This window comes from Rhineura floridana, chromosome 10 (assembly GCF_030035675.1).
Source record: "Rhineura floridana isolate rRhiFlo1 chromosome 10, rRhiFlo1.hap2, whole genome shotgun sequence".
Lineage (NCBI taxonomy): Eukaryota > Metazoa > Chordata > Lepidosauria > Squamata > Rhineuridae > Rhineura > Rhineura floridana.
This window is the reverse complement of record NC_084489.1, coordinates 13201495-13224741: the sequence shown is the minus strand read 5'-3', so window position 1 is coordinate 13224741 and position 23247 is coordinate 13201495. Positions and strand designations below refer to the sequence as shown.

General features: G+C 41.0%; 1 protein-coding gene across 7 annotated transcripts in view; it reads left to right on the top strand.

The window, feature by feature from the left end:
• The window catches only part of BMPER (BMP binding endothelial regulator), a 284815-nt gene that overhangs the window by 199885 nt on the left and 61683 nt on the right, over nucleotides 1–23247 (top strand). Inside the window, exons 16-17 of one of the 7 annotated variants that reach the window (XM_061587153.1) lie at nucleotides 4188–4279; nucleotides 5891–6485. The exons of 5 other annotated variants lie outside the window; for them this stretch is intronic. In XM_061587153.1, coding sequence (XP_061443137.1) covers nucleotides 4188–4279; nucleotides 5891–5928 — 130 coding nt within the window. In that variant the 3' untranslated portion in view covers nucleotides 5929–6485. Of the gene's footprint in view, nucleotides 1–4187; nucleotides 4280–5890; nucleotides 6486–23247 lie in introns of those variants that run through there. One more of the 7 variants, XM_061587154.1, reaches the window with a different exon arrangement.

The window sequence follows — 23247 nt, the reverse complement described above, 5'->3', positions numbered from 1 at the left end:
AACATAGAGCACACCTAGAAATTTGCTACAATATATTTCACCTCTCACTGTTTTATCATGTGCAAACTGAGACATTCCTGATGTCAACTGGAGACTATTTTGCAGAATAATGGGTGCCATTATTCCACAATTGATTTTGGAGTTTTTTTAGTGTATAGTTTGCAAAATGTTGCTGTGCTTCACACATTCACAGCAAAAGAAAATGATTTACTATAGGAAACTTCACTAAAATTACAAAGTAAATCAAACATATTTAAAGTGACTATCTGAACGATATCAACTGTATCTTAATATTGTTGCTTCCTTCCTGCTGAAACAAGATCAGCACAGCACATGTCTTCTTTCTATTATTTGGGCTGATTGCAGGTGTTGCCACCACTCATCATATGGCATTTTAATGTTTAATGTGATTGTTTTATGCTTCATGTTTAATGTCTCTAGTTTTTGAATCTGGCTGCTATTTGTTATTGATTTTATTGTAATATTGTATTTTAACCTTGTTATGTACACCACCCAGAGAGCTACTAGCTACGGGCGGTTTATAAATGAAATAAAATAAATAAAATAAATAAAATATGCTCAGAGGCACATGTTACCAAATTCTTCCAGGCTACACAGCAAGTGGATTGGACTGTGAAAGACCAACCCAAATTGTATTTGCATTTTGACAAATTTGTAGGGCAGTACAATATGTCAGAGAGGAGGTCAGGTCTCCTGCTCCCCTGGTGCATTCACTATAACTGCCCAATTTCCCTGCTTTTTAAAGTTTGATAGAAGTATCTGTGGGCTATAGGTACATTCTTAAACCACAAGGTTTTTTTTCCTATTACTGTATTTCTCTGCTTTATAATCCGGGAGGTAAGAAATGGGATCCCATTCAAGTTTGCTGAGAATGGATTGATCATTTGCATGCTTATTGAATTTAGTGGGATTTACTCCCCTGAAATCGTGTTTAGGATAGGTGAAACTGACAACAGGGGATGGGGAAGGGAGGAGGAGGAAGGGAAGGAAGGGCAGAAGGGAGAAGCGGGAGGGGAGCAGGCGGGAGGGGAGGAGAAGGGCAGGTTTGATCATTTACATGTTTATTGAGTTTAGTGGGATTTACTCCTGTGCAATCATGCTTAGGATAGGTAAAACTGGCTGGGGGAGTGGGAGGGATGGCTGGAGTGGGCAGGGGAGGAGGAAGAAGGAAGAGGGGAGGGGAGGGGAAAGGGAGAGGAGAGGGGAAGGAGGGGAAAGGCAGGTCTGATCATTTGCATGTTTATTGAGTTCAATGGGATTTACTCCTATGCATTCATGGTTAGGATAGGTAAAACTGACCATGGGGGAGGGGGAGGGGAGAGGAGAGGAGAGGAGAATGGAAGGAGGGGATTGGAAGGGGAGGGGCAAAAGAAGGGGGAGGGAAGGGGCAAAGGGGAGGTGATGGGAGGACTGAGGAGGGGAGGGCAGGTTTGATCATTTGCATGCTTATTGAGTCCAATGAGATTTACTCCAGTGCAATCATGCTTAACATAGGTAAAACTGACCATGGGGAGGAGGAGGGGGGGAGAGGGGAGGGGGAAGGAGGGGATTGGAAGGGGATGAGGAGAGGGAGGGAGGGGCAAAGTAAGAGGGAGGGAAGGGGCAAGAGGGAGAGGTTAGGAGGGTGCGGGAGGGGAGGGGAGGTTTGATCATTTGCATACTTTTTGGGTTCAGTGGGAGTTATTCATGTGTAATCATGCTTAGGATTGGTGAAACTGACCTGGGGGAGGGGCAGGCAGGGGAGGAGGAAGGCAGGAAGTGAAGGGAGGAAAGGGGAGCAGGGAAATTGGGTGGGTGGGCGGGCACTGGGCAGAGGGAAAGCCCCTTTTCTAAAAGGAAAACATTGTGAATAGTATCATTGCTTTTCAGTGTTTCCTACTTCTTTTTATTCTACAGCAGGAACATGCAGCGTCCCACCCAAATTTAAACCAAAACTGTCTCTGGCCACATCCACACCACACCTTTATGCCACTTTAGACAGTCATGGCTTCTCTCAAAGAATCCTTGGAAGTGTGGTTAGTGAAGGGTGCTGAGATTTGCTAGGAGACACCCTGTTCCCCTCACAGAGCTTCAATCAGAACGGCTGACTGTTAAACCACTCTGGCCACTGGAGTTCTGCAGGGGAATAGGAATCTGCTCTCAGCACCCTTCACAAACTACACTTCCAAGGATTCTTTGGGGAAAGCCATGACTGTCTCAATTGAAATAAAAGTCTGGCATGGATGTGGCCCCCTGATTAGCCAAGCCAAGCAGCTATGAGTCTGGCTTTTAGAACACTGACGGTTGGTTCTTACTGAGCATGCCCGGCCTTATCATTGAGTTCAATGTAAAATTTCTTAAATTAATTAAAAATCAGCCAGGCATTTTTTTTACTTTTAAACTGCAGAAGATGAAGGTCAGAGTATAGGGAAAGGTCAGGATTACAGGTGCTCTGTGAACATGGCTGATTTTTAATTAATTTCAACAAATTATGAGAACTCTGACAGAAAGAAGTTCAAAAGGGGTCTGATTTTTTACTCTCGATTCTGTCTGATTGTTTTGTGTATCGCCATGAAAATTTAAAGGGTTGTTAAGCAAGCATTTCTGAGATCAGGACTATATGTTTTGTAAGGTTTTGTTTTGAAATGAGCTTATAGGGAGCATCAGAATGGCACGTGGGCTATTTTCAATTTAACATTGAGGAATGCAAAAAATCCATGCTGGCTGTATAATTTGAAAAGGATTTATGATTTATGGATTCACAGCAAGAAAAAGTTGCTGTGCAAGTCGATAGGCAGAAAAGGAGGATTGAATGGTCATTGATGGTGAAGTTTTATAAACAGAAATGCTTTCAAGTGATAATGGATGATTTACATAGCAGCTTCTCTGTATGATCATCTAGTTGGGATTTTTGTTCACCAGAAGTGACCAGACAAATTACTATTTATAAGCCTGTGCAGTGAGTATTAATAACAGATTTGTTTAGTGCAGTTGTACTGATAACATCATTCACTCATTTAAGTATAAACAATGAAAAATACTTTTCTATTACTATCTGTATTCACTATGGCGACAAAGGAAAAATTAAAGCTAGGTTCATCTAAGCCCATGGAAATGTCAACATATCTCTGACTTGATGTCTAAGGACATCAATTTCTGTTCCTTTTTCAGCATGTATGTAACCATCTTCACAGTAAATACACTTTTTTTTCATTTGATTTTGGCTGATATAAAAGATAAAAGCATAGTGGTTTTGGATTGCACAATGGTAAGTAGAAGCAAGTTCTGCTTCATAGTGTACATGGCACTCCTGGCTGTGTTGGTGTTGGTACAATATTTTCTGCAGTAAATAAAGGTAGATGAGCATCTAAACATGCATTGAAAGAGTTGTGGCAAATTAGGGCTCTCCAGCACATGTCCACTATTTAATGTTATTTGTCTGTTCCTTCCACTTCATATGTTTACTGAATGTTATCCTGGTATAGACAAGAAAAATATTATTGCCATAAACAGCGGCAATAGTGATCTGACTATAAAAAGTTACAGTTTTGATGCTAAAAAGTTTGCGTGGAATTCATTTGTGTTATTACTTCCTAAGGGCTTCCCCTCCCCTGCTGCTGCCAAAAAAGAAGCCTTGTCTAAGGCTTCATAGAGTTCCTTCCGCATTATGTGGTCCCATGTGAAAATAATGTGGCCAAATGGGCAAGGCCATGCCCCCCCACACATAGTTTCCCCTCAGGCAGCCTGCATTCTGCTGGATGGAAATGCATAATTTGGGTGGTTGGCCTCCCTGCTGTGATCACATTATTACCAGAGCTTGGAAAAGTTACTTTTTTGAACTACAATTCCCATTAGCCCAATCCAGTGGCCATGCTTGCTGGGGCTGATGGAAGTTATAGTTTACAAAATTAACTTTTCCAAGCTCTGGTTATTACACATGTCATTTCAGCATGAGATCACAACTCACAGAGGCAATTCCTAAGCTTCTGGCTGTGATAGTGAAAGGAAACTCAAGAAATGGAACATAGTAACTTCAGTGCAAAATGACTAAGTACAAGAGGATATTAATATTTATTCTACAATATATTATAGACTTAATCTGAAGCTATGACCAGACTGAAATACAGTTCCAAAAGAAGAGGTATTCTGTGAAACTTTTAGCATTTTAATTTCCTCTGTTATGCTAGATCAATGGAGAGCATTAGGAATGCTTCTCCAAGGAAGATCTGTTGCCTGTATTTCAGCAATAGCTTCATTTCATCTCTGCAATTTTTCACAGGTAAGTAATAAAATCTGGAAATGAGGACCAGGTACTGAGAAATCAGGGGTTATTTCATCAAGCATTGCCTCTGCTCTTGTCTTTCATATTTGGGATTTCCCCTTACTTCCTCTTTGAAAGTTTCCTGTGATTAATGTAATGCACTACATTTCTTGACACCAGGAAGAAAAGTGATTTATATCTTGGCAAGAGCAGGCACAAAAATCACAGCACAATGATGTGTAAAGGTTAGGTAGCTAGTTTCCTCTTTCCATGATAGAAAATCAAATTGCATGTGGCCTGAATTTTTTTTAAAAGGTTATGTCTTCTGACAATGAGGTGCTATACTTCAAGGAACACTAGTGCCACAATTCTAAAGACATTTCTATGACTTTGTGTGCATGTTATGTGCATTCAAGTCATTTACGACTTATGGAAACACTATGAATCAGCCACCTCCTATAGCATCTGTTGTAAACCACCCTGTTCAGATCTTGTAACTTCAGGTCTGTGGTTTCCTTTATAGAGTCAATCCATCTTTTGTTTGGTCTTCCTCTTTTCTACTCCCTTCTGTTTTCCCAAGCATTATTATCTTTTCTAGTGAATCATGTCTTCTCATTATACGTCCAAAGTATTCTAACCTCAGTTTCGTCATTTTAGCTTCTAGTGATAGTTCTGGTTTAATTTGTTCTAACACCCAGTTTGTCTTTTTTGCAGTCCATGGTATCTGCAAAACTTTCCTCCAACAGCACATTTCAACAGCACAATTCTTATCCACTTTTTTCACTGTCCAACTTTCACATCCGTACATAGAGATCGGGAATACCATGGTCTGCATGATCCTGACTTTAGTGTTCAGTGATACATCTTTGTATTTGAGGATCTTTGCTGGGGAAAACAGAAGGGAGTAGAAAAGAGGAAGGCCAAACAAGAGATGGATTGATTCCATCAAGGAAGCACAGACCTGAACTTACAAAGTCTGAACAGGGTGGTTCATGAGAGATGCTCTTGGAGGTCACTGATTCATACGGTCGCCATAAGTCATAATTGACTTGAAGGCACATAACAACAACGTTTGTGACCATCACCAGCAGACTCTTATGTTCTCAGAATGGTTTAAAAAACTAATTTGCATCTAATTGATTTTGGATCACTAACTTTATCTTTAACAGGGGTTGTGCAAGTGTGTTGTATGAAAATGAGGTGAGCATCCTCTCCCTCCCCCTCTGTCTGATCTCTGGGAGAATTGCTCTAAGGAGCTAATGTGTTATGAAAGAAGGAACATTCTGTAGATTATAGGATTATTGGCAGCCCTGTTGCTTTCTTTCCATTCCATTGTTTTCTGTTTTAAACCTGTGCAGAAAACATAGAGCCATTTTTATCCAGATCATCAATACTGTCTTAATTTTCACGACAGTGCTTTTTACGAGATCTACTGTTGATAAGAATTCTGAGAAATATAACTGTGCAAGAACATTTCAAATTAAGATACATTCTGAAATACCAAAAAAAGGCAATCAACCAAGCATTTCAGTGATCTGGATTGTTGTGTTAACACTGAAATTTCTGTGATGACATCTTAACTTCAGTTTTAAGATTCTTTTCTTGAGTTGTGATTTTTTTCCTATTTAGGAATCCAAAACATACAGCAAGACTACTGCTTGGGTTAACTTTAATATGCATAAAGCTAAAATCTTGAGTGGCAGGCTATTTGCAAAGTGTCCAAGAGCAATGGCACCATGTAGGGAAAGGTACAACTTCCAGTTTATTTTCAAACTGTCACCAGAGATTGCATAATATACCCTACCAGTTAAGACTCTCCTTTATTTTCTAATCACCATCTTACGGAGCAAAAGCATCCTTGTTATTAAATTAGATTTAAGGACATGGTCTGGTCACTCACTGCATTCTCCCTCCATTCTTTGTGTGTGCTACTCCATTTCCTGCCACTGGCCCTCCCATGTATATCCATGAGCAGAGAGCTGTGCTTCCAGGAGAGTTGCATGTGCCTTGCAGATCTACCCCCTATTTGCTTGTAAATCTACTTGCTTCTTAGTGAGCCAGTAACAAGTGAGTAGAAACCATGATTTGTCACAGCCAAGACGTTTTGGACCTGAATTCTTATCTTAGATATATATGATGAATGTAAAATCAGCTTGGGACCTGAAAACATGTATGTATGTGTGTATGTATGTATGTATAGAAATATATGTTCATCACCTGTTAAGACAGAAGCTATTGATACTGAATATTCCTTTATGTAGCTGTTGAAGACAGCTGGACACTTTCAGGATCTGTAGCTGGCATAAATTAACTCTTAATGCTATGAATTCAATGATGATGCTAATTCCATTGGCCAAGGATCCAAAAGACACCAGGGCTTTTTAGGCCACCCTCTGACAGCTATTCCTGAAGATTGGTAGATTCTCTGCACTGGGATGAGGAGTTGCAACTAGAATGTAAAACTGGCTGCTTTTCCATGTGCCTTCTCTACAGATCCTGACTGTAGTGAAATATATTTAAGGGGAATATCTTAAATTTCAAGGAGTTGTCATAACTCTTAACGAAAAGCCCCTCTAAACATGAGAAAAAACATCCTTGCAGAATAACTGTGGCCAGAATCCAGCAGAAGGGAAATAACCACCCACAGAATAATGACATGTTCAGAAACTTGGGTCACATTCCATCATAGAATTAAAAGCCTATTGAAATCAGCACCTAGTTGTGATGGGCAGTGGCCACAGTTTATTACATGTTGAAGAGTTTGCACACCTGGCCCAAAATAACTAGATATGACTTTCTTTTTGGCCCTCTTCTCCCACACACATCCAGAGATGTGGGAATAGCTTAGATCCTGTGCCATTGGGAAATATGTGTGAATATCACAACAACAGGCTAATTGCATAGTCCTTCCTCACTTGTTTGCAATCTACTAGGAGGGTGCTGATTGGTCAGGACAGACATATGTGATTAGATGGCACATGGTTGTGAATTGTAATAGTTACACACGTTCCCCAGCAATGTGGGATCATACCACAGGGAGGTGCTTCTTCTGCTGGGTTTGTGTGTATGAAGAGGAAAAGGCTTCCTTATACAAAATTCTAGTACAAGCTGCTAGTAAAGGGGGAGGGGTAAGACTGTCCCACAAGTGAAAGGTGTTTGCATGTATGAAACTCTGCTCAATAGTTTGTTGAACTTCATTGTTAACATTAAATCATTGTTTATCATCAGATTTTTGTAAAACAGAATGTACAAAAGATCCCACACGGGTTGCTTGTGTGCAGATCTGATGACTCCATATTCAAATACTGAACTTTTAATATTTTATATACCAATTTATGTGCCTGAGCGCAATGTTCCAGTGAATGTGACTGTGTAAACTACTGCCAAATTAAAAAATCTAACTGAGTCTTTATGTGTAATAAAATTGGTTGTTAAGAGCTCCCCACTAGCTAAGGTACTTTTTTCTTCTTTCTGAAATCAGTCACAGGCTAACCAATGTACATTAATTACAGTGATTAAATTGTATGTTCATTGGCATGGAAGAAAGTCACATACCTGATTTTTTTTAAAAAAAATGGTATTGCTTTTTAGTCACATTTATTCAGACATAAAAAAGTAAAAGTTGATAGGCAATGTAGTTAGCCTCATTTAATGTAATCAGTTTTTGAAGCACATTCGGTATGAAGCAAGATTGAAAAAATTAGAAACTGACAGAATGTGCATAGGATTGATAATTCAGATTCATGCTAGTGAAACAGAATTTGGTTTATGAAACTCTGTTTTATCATAGCTGATTTCATGATTGGAGAATGTCAAATACCTAGAAATCTAGGTCTGTATTTCTCCCCTTTTAGAATATACACCTTTTTGTAGCAATGTTGATTTAAGATAATTTTTACCCTCTTTCATATGCTTGAGCAACTTATTTTACAAGATGCACGTGAAATAATGCCACCATCACAGCATAGAGTTTCTTTACTTAATATTAAGCTACCACACATACAATTTGTCCAGTTTGATTCCGGGATGTCACATATTATCATCAGGCTGCCCACCTACTGTCAGTACTGCTCATAGAGACTGTTACAATTATTGTTTGTTCAAAACACTTCCTTAGTATTTTTTATCACTTTGGACATAGTCACAAATTGTTGTAACCATCCAACAATGCCATTAGTTTATATGTTTGACAATTAGGTCACATGGTCAGGGGAACATACGTTTTTCAGAGAATCAATAAATATGTGCCCATTATAAGGTAATTCATACAGTACCAAGAACTATACACATCTATCTGTTTATAAAAGTACCTCAGGAATCCTGCGGTTGGAGGAAATCCCCTCCCCCCGAATCTTTGTACATGTGGTTATTACAGCTGTAAAACACTGAAACTATGCCAGAGGAGTCACAGCTGCCTCTTTTCCTGCTGGGGTACTGAGAGTGGGATGTTGAGAAGGAAAGGGTGGGGGTAGGACATCATATTCTGACAAGACTGTAGTGCTGGATAGACATCACTCATCTGGGGCTATCAATGGCTTCCTTCCAGTCTAGGAATGGCATGTTCCCCCTGTGACCTACTTTATGCTCTCCCTCTGTGGAAAGCTAAGGATTTTTTGTTGTTGCAGGGGAAGCATTTACAGGGAAACCAGATGAAGAAACATACAATTTTGTAATTAGAAGTTCCTCTTGGTTGACAAAGATCGCATGTCAGGAATGCTCTTTTTGGTTCCCCCTAATTACACAATGGTACCATGTTTCTGTATTAAGATACATTTTCCTACCAGAAACACACATTTCTTCTCTCTCTTTAGTTACACTGTATGTGTATGTGTGCTATTTTTATCCAGCAGAAACCCCAAGCTTTTTAGTCCATTACTTGGCACAATGAAATCTGAGTCTGATATTTCATAAGGATCTGCTGCCCCTCCCTGTCTGAAGAATGTGTCTGAGATTCAGAGGGTCATTTGGATAGGTCCCTATAGGGATGGAGAAATAGTTTTAAAAGATTTGAATGGGGGGTGGGGGGAATAGATCCTTCTTTAGATGCCTCATGTGATCCCACCACAAACCCAGCCACACACACAAGCCTGCAGTGAGTTGTGCTATTAGAAACGAGTCTCTTTAGATCCCCTATGTTCCTTCTAGATTGCCATTGCCTCTCACATAAATATACTTCAAGCAAGGTTCATGGCTGCTGTAGTTTTCTCTACTCGCCCCCATGCACTAGGCCAGCCTTCCCTCATCTGGTGCTCTCAGGCTGATTTGGACTGCAACATCCATCAGCCTAAGCTAGTACTTAGGCTGGTTGGGTCAATTAGCAAAAGAGCAATTGAGAGACATTAACCAAAAGTAACTCAATTTAATAGAGTCTGACAAAAAGGCAACCTCAATGTGCAGTCCTTTACTGGATAGCCATGCTCAGTCACCTGAATGCCTTGGCAGAATTCCTCAGATGTCTATAGCTGGAGTGGCCAGAGATGACATGAATTATAATGCCATGGAAACTACTCTCAGCACAGAGTAGTGCTGGAAATCACTGATTACTGGGTTCCTTAGAAGCTATCACATCCTGGTCTGCAAAGTGGGTTGTAGCTCCTTCTGAACAGAAGCCTCCGCTCCTCACTCAGCACCCAGCAGCCTCCTTTTGCCAGAATACAAAGCAATAGATCTCTGCTGTCTAAGAAAACAGAAAAGGTCACAATCTCAATAGGGCAAGCAGAAGACAATAGACATCAGCTCCCGAAGAACATTATAGCAGTCGCCTAATTGCCAGATGGAGCAAACCACATTCTGTCAGTTACAGCTTAGCTTGACCATAGTGCAGACTTTCTCAGCCTGGTGTTCTCCAGACATCAGTCCAGCTTAATGGTGTGACGCTGGAGAACATTGATCACTTCCCCTATCTTGGCAGCCATCTCTCTATAAAAGCTGACATTGATGCTGAAATTCAACATCGTCTGAGCTCTGCGAGTGCCACATTCTCCCGAATGAATCGTAGAGTGTTCGAAGATCGGGATATTTGCGGGGACACCAAAATGCTTATTTACAAAGCCATTGTACTACCGACCTTACTGTACGCCTGTGAAACATGGACCATTTATAAACTCCACTCCCAACTTCTTGAAAGATTCCACCAATTCTGCCTCCGGAAAATTCTGCAAATTACTTGGGAAAACAGATGAACTAATGTTAGCGTTTTGGAAGAAGCAAAGACTACCAGTGTTGAAACAATGATCCTTCAACATCAACTACATAAGAACATAAGAAGAGCCTCCTGGATCAGGCCGGTGGCCCATCTAGTCCAGTATCCTGTTCTCACAGTGGCCAACCAGGTGCCTGGGGGAAGCCCGCAAGCAGGACCCGAGTGCAAGAACACTCTCCCCTCCTGAGGCTTCCGGCAACTGGTTTTCAGAAGCATGCTGCCTCTGACTAGGGTGGCAGAGCACAGCCACCATGGCTAGTAGCCATTGATAGCCCTGTCCTCCATGAATTTGTCTAATCTTTTAAAGCCATCCAAGTTGGTGGCCATTACTGTGTCTTGTGGGAGCAAATTCCATAGTTTAACTATGCGCTGAGTAAAGAAGTACTTCCTTTTGTCTGTCCTGAATCTTCCAACATTCAGCTTCTTTGAATGTCCACGAGTCCATGAGAGAGGGAGAAAAAATTCTCTCTATCCACTTTCTCAATGCCATGCATAATTTTATACACTTCTATCATGTCTCCTCTGACCTGCCTTTTCTCTAAACTAAAAAGCCCCAAATGCTGCAACCTTTCCTCGTAAGGGAGTCGCTCCATCCCCTTGATCATTCTGGTTGCCCTCTGAACCTTTTCCAACTCTATAATATCCTTTTTGAGATGAGGTGACCAGAACTGTACACAGTATTCCAAATGCGGCCGCACCATAGATTTATACAACGGCATTATGATATCGGCTGTTTTATTTTCGCTGGACCGGCTATGTTGTTCAAATGCCTGATCACTGTCTTCCAAAGCAGCTACTTTACTCCCAACTTAAGGATGGAAAACAGAATATCGGTGGACAGCAAAAGAGGTTTAAAGATGTTCTTAAAGTGAATCTAAAAAAATGTAAGATGAACATTGAGAACTGGGAAGTCTTGGCCCATGAACGTCGCGAATGGAGGTTGGCTATTATCAAAGGTGCTGTGGACTTTGAAGAGGCACGAACACAGGACAAACGGGACAAACAAGCCAAGCAGAAGGCATGTCAAACAAATCCTCATTGCGACCATCTTCCATCTGGAAACCTATGTCTTCACTGTGGGAAGTTGTGTGGATCCAGAATTGGCCTCCACAGTCACTTATGGACTCACTGTTAAATACCTTATCTTGGAAGACAATCTTACTCTGCCACGAGTGATCTCTAGTGAATGAATGAATGACAACTTCCATCACATGTGAAGGTTGATGAGAGTTTTAGTCTGAACCATGTAGAGAATGCCGGAATGGAGAAGATTGCTCTAATTCTGTTGCATTGGCAGTAGAATGCTAATCAGTAAACTCTCCCCCTCACCTTCATGAATATGCCCTCAAAGCTACACACAAAATCAGAGTGGAAACACCCAGACTGATATACACCCAGACTGATATACAGCCAGTCACCTGGCAAACCATGTCACAAAATAATACAACATTAATTCACGTTGTACCTTATCTTTTACAAAGAAAACTCAACTCAAGATCTGCAGATTAGTTTCCATTAGGCTTTCTATAACTCTGCTTGAGTCTCTTTGCAAGCATAATGACAGGCTTCTAGGGCCTAATATGTTCCACAAGTGTTTGACACATTTTAGGTGTACACTTAAACATATTAGGTGTACACCTGAATGTCAGCTCTTCACTGAGACAGCAGTGTCGGTGGGGGTGCAGGCAGGGCTGGGGGTGGGGGTGGGGGTGGGGGAGGAACGGGGATTGCTTAACAGTGTTCAGGAAGGATGGAAGCAGAAGAAAAATAACCCAGGATCAACTTAAACATTATGAATTTTTACTAAGTGATTCTTGGAAGCTGTTGAGAATCCCTGATTGATGTGTTTTGGACTTATCTTATTACTATGTCAGTTCAGTTCTCTGTTTGGCAGTTTTAAAAAATAGAAGAATATACTCAGTCTAAAATAAAATAGGTTTTATATTAAGTATGCCAAATGATGGAATTAAGGCACCAAAGTCCACACAAAATACAAGAAAACCTACTTAGAATGATTGATGGGTAAGCTTAAAAAAGTGGATCCTAACAGCTATCCTATGTCCAACTCTTGCTGCAGCCCATCCACCAATCTGCAACCCAAACTTACATGGTAGGAGGGTGGGAATTGCTCACAGTGGTGCCTCGGTTAGGATTTAGATGATACCTTAACTTGTGGCAGAATCCCGAGCTATTAGGACCTCTAGGAAAGTAGTTCCCTACATCCAGAGTGAGCTGACCCTGGGGCAGTTTGGTTGTTCTACTGAATGGTAAGAGAGTTTTTCCACTTACCTGAATCTGATTAGAAACATGAGGATCACGAAGAGGAGTAAAATTCTTCCCGCCAGTTGAACAGGGTATTACTGAACATCAGCTTCCCTGCTGATTCCATTTGGGAGTGTAGTTGTCCAGAGTCTCAAGGAGTCTTAGACCCCTTTCATGTTTGGGAGCCAGGTTCCAGCAGGGTCCCTGTGTCTCCATGGTCCTATGAGCCAATCAGCATGAAAGGAGAGTGTGTTAGCCACTGGGAAGAGTCTTCTAACTTGCTTCTTTGTTGTTTCCTGCTGATTAGAACCAATCAGAATAAAAAGTGTTCCTACTTCAAAATCACAAGCTGTGGAAAGTTAGAATTCTGTAATTGCAGAAGAAGAGACAGTGAATCCTGATGATAGTATCCCATTGGCATCATCAAGCAGTTTGATAGCAGCAGGAGAAAAATGTGTAGACACTGAATCCAGTAATTCAAGCAATATCTCTGACAGCGAGAAAGGACAATCAAATAATGACAGTGATAGAGAAGCAGAAAGCAGTATTCAAGCCTGGCCAGATTACTCTTTAATTTTAGAAGGTTGTGTAATCTAAGAAGGAAGTGTGGCTGTGAGGTGGACATGGCTGAGACTATTCTGAAGGGATCCTGCACTTCTGAATTTGCGACTGCATTACTGATTACATTAGCACTATGGTAAGTTACTACTTGGGAATGAGTGAATTCATCTAACATTGCAATGTGTTGTGCATAATTGTCAAAATGCGTTTTTGTTAATTACAGCTAGTTGACAATTTGACAGTGAAAATGCCCAGTTCTGTGGTTGCCAGCATGGGCCTGGTGGGAGCTGTAGTCCAAAACATCTGGAGGTCACCAGGTTGGTGAAGGCTGCTTTAAGGAAAAACCTTTCATTTTAATAACAAGGAACTGATCCTACTTACTTTGTAAACTGAAATTTCCCAGAAGAAGGTACATTTTTAATGAATGGTAGAAACCACAGGCCATCCTGTGTGTGCAGTTAATTTTAACTTGGGCATAGCATGTTATAAAGGCAACGTGCTAATGGCTGGCCACTTAAGCGCTGATAATTAATTCATGTTCACACAGGTAGTTCATATGTTACTGTTAGAAGACTGCTTTATCTCTTGGAAATATATTGTCCAGCTTTTATAAGTCCAGTCATTTATCTAGGTATGATAACATCTAATCCTATCCTGTTGAAAGTGAACAAATCATCTCCCTCTTTTATCAGAAAATCACAGTGGTGTATGTACCTGGTACAGGAAAGCCCTGCTGTAAATAGCACTCTCTATGCTTCCGATCTCCAGCACATTGGGCAAAACTGAAAATAGAGCCAATGAAAATTAATTGCATGTTGCACAGGACCCAGGATTTCATGAACTTGCACTCAAGAATCATAATTCATCATCTTATGCTGCTGAGAAATTATGAACTTGAAAATTGGCACAAGTTCTTCAGTATGAATCAAGATGACAGATGCCCTTCAGCAACTGAGAGATATTTATTTTTTGTAAGTTTGCTGCATCCAACCTTGTTTGTATTATTCATGCACAAAAATGGCATATTGTACATAGATAGAATGTTCCCCTTTTCTCCATTATCCTTACCTATACAAACTGTGCATCCTTCAACTAGTGGGCATATCCTGCAGATGTACAGTATGTGTCCCACAGAGCTGTAGGCTGCTGTCTGATTAAAAGAAAGCAATGGAATCAAGCCCACAGCATCTAGTTTACATTTGCCTTTTAATTCTTGTATCATTTGTCCATTCTGATGTCAGCCTTAAGTTCTATTCCATTAAGACAGATGTTTTACTATAAAGAATCTTACAGACAGTGTTCGTGAACAGGACTGGGAGACAACTTGCAACATTCCTGCAACTATGGGTCTTTGTATTATATCTTTTCCACACAGGTTGTAGACAATTTTTCCAAAGGCTTCTCATTGAAGAATATCCTTAATCCATCATTCAGTATTCCTCTTTAACTATTGAATGCTTGCACAGGACCATCTTTCTGATTACTGAATAATAGCTCCCTCCCTTCCTATTTCCTTTCCTCTGGGATTCTTGTCAAGGTTTCCTCACAGAGGAGTAACAGCCTTATAGATTATAGGAGTCGACAGGCCTTGTGACATTCAAGGTGATGCCATTTTAATGTCTTTGCTGTTCTCTGGGCTCACACTGACATTGGTTCCAAGCTCTAATTCTAAGGTAAAGGCTGTTTGCATGTTGTATAGTAATTATAGATGGAGCAGGAATAAGATCCATAACCAAGATGGGGCCTAAAGGCAAACAGATTACACTGAATGGTTGAAAGTTTTTCCAGATGCAAAGGAAACTGGGAGATTGAAATCTTCCTTTACCCTTTATAATGGAAGCCAAGTTGGTATTAAACAATTACTGGTTTCTGTTTTGTGGCCCATATGAAGATTTATTGACTTGAGTGCAAATATTGACTGAGAGGGAAAAATCCAAGTTCGCTATTTACCCTGAGGCACTATAAATTCAGATACTAACTAAAAGCAGAAGTTTGTGTGTTAAGAGACATTCTCCTGCAGTCTGTTTACAGTACAGTTAATGGTTCTTCCAATAATCAAAACCACCCCAAAGCTTCCTATGCTGAACTGCATGGCATCAGCACCAAATGGGGAAAAAGGAAACGGAAAGGGTTTTTTCCTAGACGGTGCTAAAGATGATGCATGAATTCCGTATATTGTGAAATGTTGCCTCTCTCTTCCATTTCCCTAAAGATTGCTTTATTGTCTAGATTGCTTCATGTGAGATTATACCATTTCCTACCCTGAGATTAAACTGTTTATGAAGGAAAATGTGTGTTTTGTAACATCTGAAAAGTGGTGCACATATTTTTTCATTGTGGGTTATTGATTGGGTGCAGCTAAATCATTCAAGCTCTTTCCAGACAAAATAAAAGTGGGGGAAGGAAGCAAAATCATGCCTACTGTCCCCACACCCAGCCAACATGTGTCTCAAGAGAGCCTCCAACTTGTGAGTGTGTAGGGCTCTTGTTGTGTAATCTGGAACTTTCCTTTTTGGGGTTCCCGATCACACTGAGAGCTCAACACACATACAGTTGCCTTCGGCTGTTCAAATGAATACACATAGGTTGAAGTGGGGCCTGCCAATATAATACCCCTGCATGCACATTCATGTTCAGTTATGAGACTGAATATTTGAAAAGATGTATAGTGACTCCATGGTGTGAGCACATGTAGGAGAGAATGCACTAAGAATCCCTCAGTGAAGGAAAATGTGAGTTATGAAGATGAGGGCACAGGTTAGATGTGAACAATATAAAAGGTAGTCATTAGCATTTTTCATATTCATTCCCAGGGGAAATAATAGGATATAAGAGAACAATTGTGTGCTTCTGTCACGTTTACCTCAGTGAAACCGGAAGTTCATGTAGCCTCCATTGAAATATGCCCTTTATTTTTAACGTTAAGTATATATGATTGTCTTTCCTGTTCATCTGATAAGAGTAAACTCTCTGTGAGAATACCTTGTTTAGGTTTTCATTCCTTAAAAAGTATTGTTGCACGCCTCCCCAATCTCCGAGCGGCGAGATCTCAGGGGTCCCTGCGCTCATCCAGGGTTTGGTTTCCTTTGGGAAGAAGGTCAGCGGAGACTGCGGTGTCTTTATGAAATATGATTTATTTATTTACACACATTCCAACCTGAACTTAAGATGGAGGGGGGTTCAAGGCATCAGCAGTCCAATATCCAGCTTTTCCATCTGTATTACAGGAGGCACCCCAAATGCCATGGTGCAGAGAGCCAGTCTCTCTGCCTGCCTCCAGTTAACAGCCTTTCTCTAGACACAACTAAAAACACAAACCTCTCATAGGCTCCAGGAGGGAGGGGGAGGCTCTCTTGAAGAGTTTCAATGACAAAAGGGTCTTACTGGCCCATTCAGCAGTTGCTGGGCAACTGATAGACCCATTATCCTACCTGGCCACTCTATTATCTTAACAAAAGAGACTCATCTGACCAGCAGAGCGAGTTCCTCATTCCAAGGCACAGGATTCCAAATCAGAGGCTGGAAGGGGACCCACAGGATTCATCCATCCCAACCCCCATGCTCATAACAGTATTGTATCCAGTCAGGAATCTGGATTAAGGACATTATTCAATGAGGAGCCTAACTGGAAAAGAGAGATTCAGAAAGCATTTGCATTTTTCAGCAAACTGGGGTTTTAAAAAGATTCACAAGGTATTTTGAAGTAAAATAACATAAAAAGGGGGGATGGTGGAATTCTTGAATGTATCTCTGTCACAGGTATATACATTATCAGCTTGCTTTTAGTGACTAGATCAGCAAAAACTAATAAGTTTCTTTGCAAACATAACACAAGAAACTTGCTTCACCTTTAAGGTTATGCTTAGCGATCTCACGATAGCTTGTAAATTTAAATACAGCCATTTTTCCTCTGAATTATGCAGAAACTGTAATCTGAGTGGAAGTGAAGAGTCTTCACCTCCTTTCACTCTGATTGGCTCCAATCAGCAGGAAAGGACAAGGAAGCATGTTAGAAGACACTTCTCTTTCATGCTGATTGTCTCATAGCATGCTGGAGACATAGGGGCCCTGCTGACTGAGACCCTGCTCTGAAAAAGGTAAGGGGTCTAAGACCCCCCAAGACCCTAGACAACTACACCCCTGTTTAACCAAAATATGTAAATGCCCAGAAACCTATAAAGTAGGCTCCTTGCATGTCAGGGTTAAAGCAGAGACCTCCAAAAATTTTAGCAGAATGTAATCCAGCAATATAAATTGACCACATCCAACCTGTATGCAGTACTGTTCAATTGCTTTACAGACCCTCTCTTTCTAATCTATCTGCATTAGTTAATAAAGATAAGAGATGGGCAGAAAGAAGCATTTGAATGCTTCCCGAAGAACCAAATGGCAGTATGGATTCAAATTTCAACTTGTATTTTATATCTCAGTACAGAGGAGTTTGTTTTCCAGAAATAGGTTGGCTACAGTAAGTTACAGAAGCATGAGATAGATTGCCATATCGGAACTCAAATGTATGTGGAATATTGCCATCAAATAAAGCCAGCATAAACTAAGAGGAAAAACACCTGGAGTTTAAATGGAATCATATTTCTACTTCCAACTCAGTGTCCAAATTTCAGAGTTGGTTTCATGGTGATCTCCTAAAGGACTTTAGCTGATGCAATGCTCTTCTGGCAGAAAAGCAGTGCTTTAACATGTGATCTCATGGTTGAATCACATCAGGTCTTGGTTACTTTTCCAAAAGACTGCCACCCGGGGTCAGTCTTTCAAGAGGGATAGTGGATGCACTGAATCTTGGCCCCCATCTTGGAATGGCCCCAAAACATCATATTCTCATAGTGCTGGAAGGCCATCGATTGTCACTATTGTTAAACAAATAATCGTAGTTGCAGAAAACCAAAGCATTTAATAGCTGTGGCTGTGAAGAATTTATTTATTTATTGCATTTGTATACTGCCCCATAGCCAAAGCTCTCTGGGCAGTTTACAGCAATTAATAACAAATACACAAATTTAAAAACACATTTTTAAAAAGCAATTTAAAAACACATGCTAAAATGCCTGGGAGAAGAGGAAAGTTTTGACCTGACACCGAAAAGATAACAGTGTTGGCGCCAGGCGCACCGCATCAGGCGGATTATTCCATAATTTGGGGGCCACCACTGAGAAGGCTCTCTCTCTTGTTGCCAGACTCCCAGCTTCCTTCGGAGTAGGCACCCGGAGGAGGGCCTTCGATGTTGAGCGTAGTGTACGGGTGGGTTCGTGTCAGGAGAGGCGTTCCATCAGGTATTGTGGTCCTAAGCTGTGTAAGGCTTTATAGGTTAAAGCCAGCACCTTGAATCGAGCTCAGAAACATACAGGCAGCCAATGCAAGCGGGCCAGAATCGGTTTGATATGTTTGGACCGTCTGGTCCCTGTTACCAATCTGGCCTCTGCATTTTGCACAAGCTGCAGTTTCCAAACCATCTTCAAAGGCAGCCCCACATAGAGCGCATTGCAGTAATCTAAATTGGAAGTGGTACAAACCCATGTCAGTTTTGGATTCTTGAAGTTTAGTTAAGGTGTCAAAAATGGTGTAAAATGTCAGCCCTATCTTTAATAATATATTGAGAGTCTCATTTTTAGATATTCAACATTAGAAAATAGGATTTGCTATCAATTGGGATGGAATAATCTGTTAATTTCAGTTCCCTCAGTTTCCCATTTTCCAAACTTAAATTCAGTTCTCCAGATTTTTGCAGCAATTTGTGATTTTTTTCAAAAAAAAAATACTCATGAAAATTCTTCAGCACTTTAGTGCAAATTTCTCCTAATAAACACATTTTTGTATGCAATTTTGACTAATAAACACATTTTTGCAAGCAATTTCTCCTAGTATAATGCAGTGGTTCCCAAACTGGTCCACAGACAACCAGTGGTCCACAAGCTTCATTCAGGTTGTCTGCAAGCATTTCTGTTGATTTGTGGTTGAAGATGTGCACTTCCATTGCCCTGAATTTTCATATTGATTTTAATGTATTTTTATTCTTTTAAAACTTTAAAATACAATTTAAAATACAACATTAAAAACAAAATAGGGTCCCAAACATTCATCTCAGGTGTCACAGGCCAGGGTAAATAGGTGTATTGTATTTTATTGCATTACACTTTGATTTCTGTGGAATTACAATGGCTACAAAAGGCAGAAACATCATTAAGTAGTCTCATGGCAGTTTTCAAGTGGTCCATGGGGGAAAAAAAGTTTGAGAACCACTGATATAATGCATTTTTGTATGCTGTTTTTAAGATTATATTCATTTTTATGCACATCCATTTTCTACTAATATATGGATTTTTGTAAACATAGTTTGGTTAGAGAACTGCATTGTAAAATTTGGATAAGGATGAATTTTGGAAGATGGTTGTGGTTTAGTTCTAACATTGTTTCAGAAAGTGTGAATTTGATACATTTGTCTTAAAATTCAAATGGAATTGAATTTCTCCTCCATCTATAATGGTCACTCTGTCCGACCTAACAGTCTGAGTACTCTCATTCTGTGTTACAACTTCGGCTTGTCTAGTACATCAGTATGTCTCCATCAGTGACCAGTATTCAATATTAAAAAGGAGCTATATAGCAATTACTTGGGAATCTTTATTGTATGACTTCTTTCCTGCTCCCTGATGTCTGTGTTACACCATGAGCATGGGATCATGTGCTCTGTCAGTGTTGTGTGACCCTATTCCCTGCTGTGCCTGGCCAAGATACTTCTTTCAATGTCTTTAAAGCATGCAAATGTAGATTCCAAATTGAGCGTTATAATTCTATATAAATATCACTGGGAAAAGTATGCAGAGGTAACTAGTGTGCTGTTGGACCTATGATGCATGCCAATATTGTCAGCCTGATTCAGCTGAGGACCTTGCTGCACTACTTATTGGTTCATTCATTATAATTAGATGTTTCAGCTAAATAGCTCCTCTTCTAGATAGAGGAGATACCCATTGATAGGAGATAAAATTGCATTCTTTCTGACAATGATGGAGACATCATCAACCTGAGAGATAGATTTTGCATTGATAGCAGGGCTGGCGCCAGGCATGACTAGACTCTTGGACACCAGCCTGCTCCAGTCCCACGGTGCCATAGCCTAACAACCCCACTCTTTAATATAGGCAGCAATAATAAGCCTGCCCAGGCGCCCCACCTACCTCTTTTGTTGTGTGAATGACATGTGCACTCCGTGCACATGCCTGTCATCAGCCCCTTAAGGAAGCCCCAGCTGCCATCTTGGCTGATGGCAGGCATGCACGCACAAGGCATTCACACTGATGGGAGAGGTAGATGGGACATGGGTGTGGGCTTATTGAAGCCTGCCCTGTCTGTATTGGGGGGTGCCTGGGAGCTCCCTCTCCACGATGTGCAGCAGGATTGGGTTGCAGGACTCAACACTGCCGCAGATCACAAAACAGGAACACCGCCCTCCCACCTTAAGGAAGGGCCCTTCAGGGGGCCCTCTGGGCTACAGGGGCCCTAAGCCAGGGTCCAACCTGGCCGCACTCTGGTGCTGACCCTGATTGCCAGTTGCTAAAGCAAGAATTCTGATCTGTGAAGGGGTGGTGTAATAATATGGACCTAGTTTACTTAAGAGAGTCAGTGTGGTGTAGTGGTTAGAGTGTTGGACTACGACCTGGGAGACCACAGTTCAAATCTCCACACAGCCATGAAGCTCACTGGGTGACCTTGGGCCAGTCACTGCCTCTCAGCCTCAGAGGACGGCAAGGGTAAACCCCCTCTGAATACTGCTTACCATGAAAGCCCTATTCACAGGATCGCCATAAGTCAGGATCGACTTGAAGGCAGTTCAGTGTAGTAGTTTACTTTAAAAGTCATCATTGTACATGGTGCTTTACAAAGTAACAAAAGCCAAACAGATAATCCCCTTCCCCAAAGGGCTTACAGCTGCACTTTGGCAGTACAGAATAGGGGGAAGAAAGAATGGCTGAGAGAAGGTAACAGAGCCTGGATCTCCAGAAATGCAGTTACATATATTTAGGTTTTATTTCAGTTGGGATAGGAAACGAGAGTTTAACTAGAGGTCATTTCATGAGACATGGAGCTGCTTTCACTCCTTGTCCCTCATCCCCTCTATTCCTGTTAATGTCTAGTTTTGCCCAATGTTATGTAGCATCATCACCCTTTGTGTGACACTATCCTTGCTTCCTCCAGTCATTGCTGCTGGCCAGGAAGCATGCTGCACAATGACGTGTTTTCACATCTAAAACTAGATTGTTATCAGGAACAGACACACGCATGTGAACATGCAGGGCTTTGGCAACTCCCTGTCTCTTGTAATGTCTGCGGGGTTATACCTCTGAGACTTCCTTCATCAGCAAGTCACTGCTCAAGTGCTGCACCAATACGTTTCAAGACATGACTTCGGGCCAGCATTTGTAAGCATGTTGCAGGCAGGTACCCAAGCACAAATGGTTATGATCAGAGTGTCAAGAACCAAGTTACCAAGCATATCGACAAGTCAGTTTACATCCCACTTCTTAATCCTTCAAATATCTTTTGCTCAGATCCTCTAGCTTATGTTTTCATGCTTTCGTGACAAAGCTTACAACAAGACCTTGTTAGACTCAGCTCTTGAAGCAGTGCCCTGGCTCTGAACTTTACATCATGGTTTCCATTGGCTGTCCTTTGTTTATCCATGTGGAATTATCCACTGGCTCAGCACAAGGTTTCTCGCTTAGTCTCCTTTGCCCATCTAATTGGCAATGGGCAAAAAGCGACTTGTGCGTGGAGCAATAAGTCTGCTCTTTGGACTGCTGCTTTCTGGCAAACTGTTCACACTGATCTTCTGTTGGGTTTTCAACCACTGGGAATTTTTGAGGGAGAGAAATGGAGGGAAATGTTTACACAGGTTACATTTTTTGCTTCCTGCTCAGTTTGATTACTGCTGTGCAGAGGTTAGCTCCAGGCTGTTGAGCCTCTGAGGGTTGTGAAAGGGATGTAAAGACAAGAGCAACAGCTGGATGCCTGCTCTGGAAATCACAAACAGTAACTTGTTTGTCACTTTCCAGATCCCTGGTGCATGTATTTTCTGACTTACTTGCTGTATATGTTTGTGATATCTAGCGAGACAATAAAATGGATTTGGAGTGTAGTTGTTTGAGCTTTGTTCAGTGACTAGTCTCTAAGGGAGTTTTTTTTAGGACAGTTTGGGGGGGAAAGTCCAGTGCATAAGCCAACATTGTTGGCCTTGTGTCCTCAGTATTTACAACAAAGTCTAAATGTACTGCACTAGACAGTCCCTTGGAGATAAGGCTCAGAATTTAAGTGACAAGCACAGAAAAATGGACTAACTTAATACACTACTTTCTTATGAGTATTCCCATATTAAAATAAAACAAAGCTCTGTTGTTTATATCATTGATAGTCCCTTGTCCATTTTATGTAGTGTTAAAATGTATATCCAAATTTTGGCAAATGCCAACATGTGTGAATGCTGATAATCTCAGATGAATTTCACAACTGTCTGAACATAGATCCAACTTTTCTTACTTTTCTGATTTACACCAGTGAATTTAAGTCAGTATGTAAACAACTGGTGTTTTTTCACAGTTGGATAGTCATAAAATTTGTCTGGGATTGACAAAAGTGATACCTGTAGGCCGTAAATAGCCCACCAAAACAATCCCTTTTTCAGCTGATCTGGGGAACTTAAGGCAAGCTTGGCCTGATAGAGACAACTCAGTGATGAGCTGGCCCTTGGGCGTCAACCAGTGGGATAGCCATGACAGGCTTCCAGGGCTTAGGGGATCAAATGACTCTCCTTGATTACTGGTCTAATTGGTTTAACTGGTTTTTAAATTTTGGTATTTCAGTTTTAAATAAAGTTGTGGCCGGTTTAATTCCATATCACTGTCTCCGTCTTTTTACTGCCACATGCATTACAAACAAAACAAACGAAGGG